The following is an 11,713-nucleotide window of genomic DNA, read 5'->3' on the forward strand; positions in this document are numbered from 1 at the left end:
AAATGAAGCGGCAATTAATGATAAAAAATCATCAAGTTGTTCAAACATTTAAGTACAGCTATTTGTAAGAACCAGGCAGTACACTGTATAAAGGTGATACAGTGGTATCAAAAAAAGTTATCAAAAACCATTTAAAATTAAAGTTTCATACATATAAGAAAGGAAAATCATAAAAAAAAAATATTTGAAAAGCATTTTCAATATACACACATCAAACTTAAATACAGATTTTAACAAATATCCCTTATTGACCTATATGAAAATGAAATTTTAAAATCATTTTCTATAAAAAGTGCAGACCTGATCTGAGAATGTGTTTGGATATTATGATAAAATAATAGTTGAATTAATTATTTCTTTTAAAAAATACGTGGGATATTTTGGATAAACCATTTTAATAATTCATTTTAACAACGGTTCGTTTTCATATTTCCCCGCGCTTTTCGAAGTTGGGTTATCTCCCTTAGCATGTTGTCATAGCGATGTGCCAAACGATCGTCGCTTTCGGTAGGCGGTAAATATGGACTGTCACTTTGGTCTTCTATTTCCTACCGTCGCCTGTGGTATATTACCGCGATTTCCTCTAGAAGCAACAAAGGTAAAGCTGAACGATTGTAATAAAAGCACCCAGTCGCATCTTAGCTCGCTTAAACTTTCCCAAAAGTTACGAGAGGGGGAGCTTATTTCCTTCCGAGCTGGGTTGTTTACCTTCAATGGAAACATAGAAGTTTGCCCCAAGCACAGACACTTCTTGGGGATTTTCTGGAGACCTAAAGCTGGATGTGCCTTTCCAGAACACCTGGGAAGATGCCGACCTGACAGGCCAATAAACTTAGAAATGTGTCGGAATATTTATTTCGAGAAAGGAGTAGTCCTACCAGTTGGCGCTGGTAAGTTGTAGGATTTTTCGTTCTCCTGATAGCTGTGTGTGTATGTAAATTAAACAAAGCTGAACTTACATTTTGTTATTCTAAAAATAGTATAATGTTAAGATTTTACTAACATTATGCTGATTTTTAATACATAGGGGTGTACATTTAAGGCTAAAAGCTCAAATTGCAGTCTTTTTAATCAAACTGTCAAAATCCATACTAATAATATTTTATCCTGTTGATGGCCTGGGTTATAGGGTTGGGGGTATAATGAAAAGTGCTGCGTGCAGGGGAACCCCTGCCCAATTTTTTAAAGGAAAGTTTACAAATGATTAAACTTAAAAAGTCTCATACTGATGCAGAGGTCTTTATCATGTTTTATTTTTTCCAAAATAAAGGAACCCACAAAGGGACTGTTGTTATACTTCTGATAATTGATCAGAGTTAACATTAAACAGTACAATGTAATATTTACAAAATAAGAAGATGTGGTATGATTGTCAATGAGACATCTCCAAACAAGAGACCATTATACTAGAAATAAGAATGGCACAGATATTAACCAGATTCTTGTGTTAACATCAACAACCAAAGACAATTGGAAGAATCATTTACATGATCCATGTTTTGCTAAGTGATAGAAACATACTGAAAGAGTCCATCTCTCAAATTGCTTAAATTCAAATATATACATTTGTGGATTGGATTGGTACAAGAAAAAATGGTTTTAGTATTTAAACATGTATAATATACAAATGTACAATCAGCATTATGAAGATACATGTAGTACAAATGTTAAACCAGTTTTGCATTATAAATAGTAAATCTTGCATTAATAAGCCACTCATAACATTATGGAGACTTCTTCTTATAAAATTTAATTGTTTTTTTTATTTGCATAGTTTTATTTGTCATATTATGATTACTTTTTTAAATGATATTGTCAAATGTATTTCAGGAATATGCAAGAAATGTCGTGGTGTCTACTATAATACATTTCCAGCCATTGATGTTGAATGTCAGGTAATAATCTCATTAAAACAAAACATATATCAATATGACAGTTTTACATTTAGAACTTTTTATAAACAACCTCAAATATATATATGGTTAAAGCATATATATATATATATATATAGATATATAACCTAGTTTGTTCTTTTGAGATTCAGTAAAGTTTTGTTTTTATAAACATTTTTCAAAAAATTTAAAGTCATAAATATCAAATGATATTTTTTCACTGCAGGTGTATTGTATATTTAATACAACACAATTCAGCAAGACTTGTTACTTGACCTGCATTGCATGCTTAAATGACTTTGGTTAAGTTTTTGCAATTACGCAAATGTATTTTACAGTTACCTTTGTAATACATGTACATGTATATTAAAGATAATTGATCACAACAGTATTTTTCTATAAAACAACACCGTTGAACAACGCTTGTATCACTTTAACCTACATTTTACAGTTAGGCATCCATAATTACAATGTTTACCATTCAGTGAGTTCTGGTATACATGTACATGTTTGGATATTAGACCAGATGTATTTATTACAATTTTAAATCCATGCATGATTATCTCTAAATTAATGTCTTAGTATTAACATACAGTCCCAATGTGTCAAACTGTTTCCTGCACAGGTACCATTTTTGGCTTTTAAACCTGATAAAATATTGTCCATTATATATATAACAAAATACGATGTGGTATGATTGCCAATGTGACAACTCTCCACAAGCATGACAAGAGAACAAAATGACACAGAAATTAACAATTATACATGTTTTTGTAGGTGACAATGTTAAACTATTCAAACTAGAAAACGCATGGCCTTATTTTATATAAAAAGAAATAATGAAAAACAAACAACAACCACTGAATTACAGGCTTCTGACTAGGGACAGGCATATTCATACATAAGGTGGCGGGGTTACACAACCCTCTGCATAACCTTGGACAGTGTTATAACAGTACAACATGAGAACAACCTATAACAATCAAAAATAGTAGGCATACTATACAATAAATTGATTTATAAGATTTTATATTATTTCAAACATGTAGTACATATATTTGAGAACATAAAAATGTATATATGTTAACTTATTTATATTTTTGCTTCAGAATATTGAACCTCATGATCATGTGTTTGAAGAAAACAACAACACAACAAATTACCATTTGAGGACATTGCCAGCAGTTAAATATGCAACTGAAGATTTGGTAAGATAACACTTTTCTAAGGTAAATTGTAAAAATGTGCTTTACATGTAGATACTATTTCATAGCATTCAAAAAATATTTATTTCATATTACACATGCAAAGAAAATTAAATTTTATGTGTACAAATGTAACCTCTACTATAGAACTACATGTATATCAGAGATCTCCTGAATAATATATAAATTCCCCATTTCCATTTTCAATTTTAAATGTGATCTTTTGTTTTTGCATGAATCAACTGTCAGCATAAAATTATTTTGAGCTTAGCTCGTAAAATGAATTTCTAAGTCACCTTTTCACTTGGAGTCTGTAGCCGTGTGTTAAATTGTGCAAAAAGTATTCATGAATCTTAAGAACTGGGCCAAACTTAATTGAACTATATATATCGTCATGAGTGTATGATCTTGTAAAAAATGTGTCTGATTAAAATACCTGACAACCAACATGGATGTTTATTCTAAAAAATAATCACAGGGGGGAAAAATCAAGTCATATCTATTATCTGGAAAATTATTAGTTAAAAAAGTTGGAAAATCTATGTAATTCATTGCAACCAATTGAATAACATCAGATAATTTCCATTTTTTGCTCACCTGGCACAAAGGGCCAAGGGAGCTTTTCTCATCACTTGGCATTAAGTGTCCGTCGTCGCTAACTTTTACAAAAATTTCTCCTCTGAAACTACTGGGCTAAATTTAACCAAACTTGGCCACAATCATCATTAGGGTATCTAGTTTAAAAAAATGTGTAGGTATAAACCCGGCCAACCAATCAACATGGCCTCCATGGCTAAAAATAGAACATAGGGGTAAATTGTTGTTTTTTGCTTATAACTCAAAATCCAAAGCATTAAGAGCAAATCTGAGAAAGTATAAAATTGTTGATCACGTCAAGATGTATCTGTCCTAAAATTTTCAGATAAATCAGACAACCTGTTGTTGGGTTGCTGCCCCTGAATTGGTAATTTTAAGGAAATTTTGCTGTTTTTTGTAATTATCTTGAATATTATTATATAAAGAGATAAACTGTAAACCGCAATATTGTACAGCAAAGTAAGACCTAAAAATAAGTCAACATGACCAAAATGGTCAATTGACCCTCTAAGGAGTTATTGCCCTTCATAGTCAATTTTAAGCAATGTTCATAAAATTTGTAGAACATTACAAAAAGAAAAAAAAAAACGACAAAATTTAACTAAAAAAATGTGTAAATTTGACAAATAGAAAAAAAATCCGCAAAACTTCATGAATGATTTTGGCATAAAGACGTCATAGCTAAACGTGAACTGTGGACTTGATGTCAACTTTTAGCCAATGAAAAAAATTGTTACATCCAAATTGCATTAGAATTTATAATAATTTCAGATTGACAATGTAAGCTGTGATTCATCTCAAGAAAATCAGAATTTGTCTTCCTCACAAATCTCTCAAGAATCTAACTGGAGTGCAACATCAAATGCGCAGGGTGTCTTAAAAGAAGGACTTCATAGCATGAATTCAGCCCTTGATCTGCTTGGAAAAGGTACAATAAGTCCTATTAAATTTCAACTGAAAACGCCTCTTGAACATGTAAAAGACAGTACTGTGCGTTATTTGAAACGGAAGGCAAATGAGGCTGTACATTCTGTACTTGAACACATTGCACCAGGGCAATCATCTCAACTATTACATCTTTTGGCTCGTGAAACTAGTATTATTAATGTTCCAACTACATCCACAGATTTAACAAATTTGATTGCAAACCTCTACATGGAAGCTGACAACAATACCCTCAAATGCCAATTACTGTCAATGATTTCATCACCAGACATGCATACTAAGGAAAACCTTCAATCTCTCATACCGGGTTTGTCAAAATGGAAAATTGACCAAAGTAGGTCACATATTGCTACTTGTGGTGCAGGTGTCCCCCAACAGACCCAGGGTAGTTTCTATAGAAACAGAATGGATCCGGAAAAACTGGAACATGCATTAGACTTTATTTTAGATCCAAATTTTGTTCAAATTTGTAATCTGAAGTTTGATAATGGAGAGACTGTATCTATACCAGAAGTAGTGAGAACCTCGTGTCATTCATCTCTTGTGCAGATGTACAAGACATATTGCAAAGAATCAGTATTTACTCCCTTAGCTGATTCAACATTGTATAAAATCTTATCAACATGTTCAGCAGCTAAAAGAACCAACCTTAGTGGATTGGACAACATGGCTGCAGATGGCACATCTGCATGTGACAGTCTATTAAAGACCATTGAGGACCTTAGTGATCATGGAGTGGTGAAAGATAAGATTATGGAATTAAAGTCAGGCATAAAATCTTTAAAGCTGTATTTGAAATCAGAATATTCCAGAAATATAGATATGGCCAGTACAATCCCAGATCATTGCATGAAATTTGCACTTAGCTCTTCATCAGATGTCCTTCTACAAGAGAAATGTGATCACCAGCATGAAGCATTGTGTGAGAAGTGTGGGTTAATGGAAGAAATGGAGCATCAAATCAAGACAGCTATTTCGTCTGTTCAAGGTATTCTTTATTTCTTACCTCTGGTTTAGTCTTTTCAAACTGATATTTTGATTAGCTAATACATTTAACATTTACCATTTATTGTGTGTGAAAAAATATAATACATCCAATAAGCTGAATCATTGTATAATATGAAAAAATATTTAATATATAAAGTAACTAAAAGTAGGCGTGCAATACTATCACTTACGGTACTAAGGCAAATGATAAAAGGGTGATGAATTTGAATGAAAATACACATTTAAAACATATTTTTAAGACATATACTACACAATAAAATGATTATTGCATGAAAATTGGTTAGAATTGTTCCTTGTAGAACAGAATATTTGTATTGCACTCGCAAGCTCATGCAAAATAAACACTGAAACTAGAAGGGCTGTAGCAGAGGAAAAGAATTGGAATCAAATTACAATTTAATAACATGTAGAAAAAAGGACTAATAAACTCAATTTTTCTAATACTTTATTTACATATGTAATATTAAAGTTAATGACTTTCATTTGTTCAGTCAATAAGTTATATATTGACCAGTTACATTATATTGACACTTGGACTTTGTCCTCTGTCCATATAATCTGAAAAGGTCCATATACAAATGTATATTGTTACTAACCCTCGTCAAAAGTCTGTAATTGATACATACATACATACTGATTATTTATTATTATAAAGACTAATTATAAGGAGAAAATTTTTTTACAGACTTTGAGACAGCCAGTGATATAAAGTTATCTGTAGATTTTGACATTAGCAAAGTGAAGCAGTGGAAATCTCACATACTTCGGACCAAAAATCAAAATGAATGTCGCTACCATTTAATGGAAACCCTTGAAAGCCATCAAATGATAATTGTTATGGATTGGGCCATGAAGTTCCTGCCTTTGCTCTTCAGGGAAAAGCAGTCCGACTTTTATGGTCAGAAAGGTTTAAATTGGCATGTCTCTGTTGCCATATTTAGATCATCAGATGGTGCTTTAAAAGTGAGTTTAAGATACCAATTAATTTTTTTTATTGTGAAGTCACATACCAAACAATTACTTATTTACAAAAATAAGTCCCAAATTTAGCTCACCTGGCAATGGGTAGCGTAGAAAGTTAAAGAGGTATTTGCGACATTAAAACTAATACCATTATCTCCCTTTCTTAATGCAAAAGAAATTCGTAAATCAATTTCAATCCTTATTTCAGTGTGAAAATTTCATCACAAGAAAATCACAACAAAATTTCACAATTTTTTTTTATTGTTTTTGGTACCTAAACTAGGTGGCATCATTAATATACTTCTGGCCTCAATGACTGAGTGTATTAGGTAAACATTGGGTGTTTTCTGGCATCTTTGACACTTCATAATATAATAAAATTTGATAAAAGGCCTTTTTAGGTGCAACATGGGAGTTTTTTTGCTAATTATTGTAGAAATTACATGTCAATACATAACGCAATTAGGAGACAACTGTATTGTATTTTAGGTTAAGATCAATTGGGGATTTGATAGTTGCAAGTTAAGATTACTGGCGACACGTTAGTGGAGACGGTAGACAAGTATTTGCGACCATCAAATCCCCAATTGATGCTGTCAGAGCTTAAAATACATAATTGTTATTTGAATTCTAATGAAACTGACAGAAAGCAACGTCTCATTGGTACTCATACCACATCTTCCTATATCTAATTCACATGCTTCATGTTTCTCTAATCACTGATGGAAAATTAAAGATAACAAACCTGGATGTGTATCCAAGAATAATTATTTACAGGAATGGTTTTAAGTTTATGTTTATATAGTTTATAACTGCATAATTTAATAAATGTTTCCTTTACAGCATAACACGTTCACACATTTATTAAATGGCTGCAAACAAGATTGGTATGCTGTTGCATCAATTCTGGAACACACTTTGCATACCATAAAAGCACAGAAACCAGAGGTTGAGGAGGTATTTCTTCGCAGTGATAATGCTGGTTGTTATCACTGCGGATGCCTATGGCTTGCTTTGGATGGAATTGGGGAAAGGACAGGTAACTATTTTATTTATTCAATATGAATTAGATGCATTTAGGATGTGCTTATGAGGTTATAGGTTTTTGCAGTAAATGTCAAATGTTTGGACTGCTTCAATTTGAGGCTCTAAAGAGACAGTGTCACTCACCTTGGTCAATTGGCATATCAAACATTAAGTTCACTCTCCAACAATGTAGATGAGAATAGATTTTAATGACAAAAACTTTTTGTATTTTGATCATCTTGTAATACTGATCTTTAACAGTTTCTTTGACTTATAATAGATTCTGCCATGCTGATCATTTTTGATTTAAAATGTGTATTTACTTATTATAATTTAGATCATATATGAGATATAACACAACCAAAATCATTTCTCTCTAAATATCAGTTTCCTTTATACATGCATGTAATAGGCAAAAATGAAAATAATTTCTTTGTCATTTATGAGCCACAACTCCTATAGGTTTTCTCGTAATACAGTTAGACACATAAAAAAACCGGTATAATGAGCAATCGGCAGATCCCTAAAGGGGTCAAGAGACCATCTTGATCCTGTTGACTTTTTTTTGGTCTCACTTTGCTGAACAATTTTGTTGTGTACAGTTTATCTCTATCTGTTAAAATATTCATGATTAAAACCAAAAAAGGAAATTTTCCTAAAAATTACCAATTATAGGGCAGAAACCCAACAAATGGTTGCATGAAGGATGTCAAGTGATGATTAAGAGCCCATTTGGCCCTTTTGGGCCAATTCAGCTAACAATAACCAACCAACTCATGAGGACACCAGTAAATCTAGATTAATTACTTTTTTTAGAGTAGCAATACTTTATCACAGGAAATAATCAGTACATTTTTTATTTTTTTTATTTTCTTATTTCAGGTATTAGAATACTGAGATACGATTATAGTGAGCCCCAAGCAGGAAAATCAGTTTGTGATTCAAAAATAGCACACATGAGATGCAAAATGAAAATGCATGTTTCTTCAGGGGGCAATATCACCACAGCTGAGGATATGCAAGCAGCAATAATGAGTGGTGTTTCTGGTTGTCAGTGTGCTGTTGTTTCGGTTGATACCACAAAGCAAACCATGTTCCAACACAAGCTTAAAGGGGTAAACTCTATTTCAAATCTTAAATTTGAAGAAAACAACATCATTTATTGGCTATCATTCAACATAGGCATAGGTAGAAAAATCATGAGGTCTGATGTTCTTAGACAGGAGCAAGAAGAAACGGGTCTGATAATACATAGTAATTTCGATAAATTGCCTGACAATAAACATGGGGATATTAGATCGTGTAGACCAACAACCGTAAATGATGGTGACCAGGAAAACAGAAATGAAGATGCTGATGTCACTCAAGAACTGCCAAATGAGAATGTTGTAGAAGATATTGTTGAAGGTCCAGCTAAATTGTTTCTTTGTCCTGAACAAGGATGTATCAAAATGTACCAAACCCATTCAAATTTAGAAAGACACGTTTATTTAGACAGACATGTATATGAATCGAATCCTCAAACCTCTACCTATGATCAAGTAAGGAAGAAGTGGGCAGAAACCTGCTATATTAATCTAGAGGTTTCGCAAGTAGGTGTTTCAACACTTAGAAGAAGTACTGAAGGTGAAAGTGTTGAAAACGACATGACCATGATGACAGCAGATCAAAATGTAGGTTGGGCGCTCAAAAAGGACAGAAAGGTCACTAGATTTTCTACTCGGGTAAAGAGCTATTTAAGCGATGTTTTTCAAGCTGGAAACATATCTGGGAAAAAGGTCAACCCAAGTGACATTTCTAAATTGATGAAGTGCTCAAGGAATGAAGATGGTGAAAGGAGGTTTTGTCGAGAAGAATGCCTAACAACATCTCAGATCAACTCCTATTTTTCAAGACTTGCACTGTTAAATAGAAGGGATGGTGTTCATAACAGGCAAAGGATAGAATTGATGGAAGATGAAGATTTACAATCTGTTGTTGCTGCAATTGAAGATGAAGAGCTTAGAGAAACATTGCATGCACATTTAGGTTAAATACAAATTAAGCATCCTATTAGGTTTGAGACCACAATTGTCGCCCCTTGATTTTCATTTTCCACAAATTTAGTCCCTAGTATTGATAGTGGGTTACTTGCAAATTATTTTTATACCCCTTCCAAATTTATTTCTCCACGTTTTATGCCTCAAATTGCAAATATGGGGGTGAAATTAGACTGCTAAATAAATTGGGCCCAGAATTTTAAAGGAAAGTAGTGATTTTGTCCAGCTGAAGCAGAAAAAGGTTAAAAATTACCACTTCAGAAGCTGTCGAAAGATTTCAAGACGCCCTAAACATAAAATTGTCCATACTAACTTGTAGTTAAAGCTGATGAAGTTTCCCTTAATTGTGATATAATTTCTCCAAAAATTAGTACAACACACTTTGAAAATTTCATTGAGAATGGGCTAGGGGGATTTTTTTATTTTCATTTATGTTGTTCTAAAAGAAATGCACTACAAAATATATGTTGTCTCGGACCAATTTATGTATTGTCTAATGAATCACACAAACATATTTCCTTTCATCCTGATTTTGATACAGTTTTTCTAAAGATGCCCTATTTACACTTTTTGTGGGAGGAAGTTTTCATTTTGCCGAACATTATTTAAGTTGGTACATTTGTGTACATATAATTTGTACACTGATCAGTGTTATTATAAAGATTTCTATTTAATTACATTTCCACCAAAATATGGGTATAAAAGCAAGTTATAAATCAAATCAAATTAATTTTAATTTATTTATTGGTGATATTAAATTCCAAATTTGATGTTGTGAAGACACCCATGACACACAAATGAAACTACTTACAAAAACACAAAATTAACAAATTAATAAATGTTCATTTTATATAAGTCATCGGTGTTTCATATGTCATAATTATAAGGGGTATCACCTGATGGTGAAAAATATATATACTAAATGGTTTACTTTTGTGGTTGTTATTATATTGATATTGCATTATATGATAATATATATATACTGACTCAGATGTACTTGTATATATATAAATATATATACTAGCTTGGTTTTTAAAAGATTTAAAAAATTGGTTACCGCACAAGAAAGTTATGAATAATTCTTATTTGAAATTACTTTATTTGGTTTTCATATTGCACTGAAAAATGATATTTGATTACTTTGCTTAGTAGAACAAAATATTGTATATCATGATGATATTGGAACAAATTTTATGTTATTTTTTTTTTTGAAATCACATTTTTTACAAAATATCATCTAGTAGTTTATCATTTTAGGCTCATACAGTCAAAAATTAAAAGTTTCTTGAAAATCTATTTTTTTTTGCATTACTTTTTTTGTGTGTTATTTAGTATTATATCATAACTGGTTTGCTGATTTCAAGGAATTTTAAGAAAATTGTTTGATTCAAATCAATATAAAACCAGTGTATTTGACAATCTGTAAAGCATTTTGAAATATTTAATTGTATTTTTGTTATAACTAGTGCTCTGAACTTTTTATGCCTAATTTATAGTTCTATCATAATAATAGCTAATAAATCATACAAAGGAACAGTTTTGAAATATTTGACTGTCCAAAGAGAGATTTCAACAAATATTACAACTACTACAAAATTAATAATATTCACATTTACTACCTTAAAGAAAAAAGGTACATTATTCAATAGAAGTAAAGAAAATGATTACAAGGACACAAGTAATACTACATCAATAAAAAAACAACAAGCAGAGCAGAGGACAAGCAAAGTCTCAAAAGAATAAAAGAAAGATATGAAGCTGGTTTTGGTGTTAGCATCTCATTCCTTAAAATAGTTACTTTAAATACAATAGTACAAAACTTTCTTGTTAAAAAGAACGGTGGTTTTCATATAGTCTGTCAGGTCTGTGTGTCTAATTCCAGGATTAAGAATATATATTAGGTTTAATACAGATCAAGTTTAAGACTACTCCTGGTGGGATTAAACTTCTGATATATATTGCCAAAGGAAACAATTATTTTTCCAAAATTTGTGTTTTATTCTTTACAATACATATAAAAAAGAAGATGTGGTATGAT

At 31.6% G+C, this 11,713-nt stretch overlaps 1 protein-coding gene across 1 annotated transcript; it reads left to right on the plus strand.

Annotated features, from left to right (window-relative positions):
• Positions 1–438: 438 nt before the first annotated feature.
• Positions 439–11,217, plus strand: LOC143045162 (uncharacterized). Its single transcript, XM_076217473.1, has 7 exons — positions 439–890; positions 1,831–1,895; positions 3,002–3,100; positions 4,466–5,627; positions 6,333–6,610; positions 7,454–7,649; positions 8,519–11,217. The coding sequence occupies exons 1-7, from the start codon at positions 521–523 to the stop codon at positions 9,667–9,669; spliced, it is 3,321 nt and encodes a 1,106-aa protein (XP_076073588.1). The 5' UTR covers positions 439–520; the 3' UTR covers positions 9,670–11,217.
• Positions 11,218–11,713: the final 496 nt, after the last annotated feature.

Source organism: Mytilus galloprovincialis, chromosome 9, assembly GCF_965363235.1.
Source record: "Mytilus galloprovincialis chromosome 9, xbMytGall1.hap1.1, whole genome shotgun sequence".
Taxonomy (NCBI): Eukaryota; Metazoa; Mollusca; class Bivalvia; order Mytilida; family Mytilidae; genus Mytilus; species Mytilus galloprovincialis.

Excerpts from the sequence above, each read along its gene's own strand:
- LOC143045162 (XM_076217473.1), top strand. The coding sequence starts at position 521 with ATGGACTGTCACTTTGGTCTTCTATTTCCTACCGTCGCCTGTGGTATA. Across the intron at positions 891-1,830 it reads AGTCCTACCAGTTGGCGCTG|GAATATGCAAGAAATGTCGT; the intron begins GTAAGTTGTAGG and ends AATGTATTTCAG. Across the intron at positions 5,628-6,332 it reads AGCTATTTCGTCTGTTCAAG|ACTTTGAGACAGCCAGTGAT; the intron begins GTATTCTTTATT and ends ATTTTTTTACAG.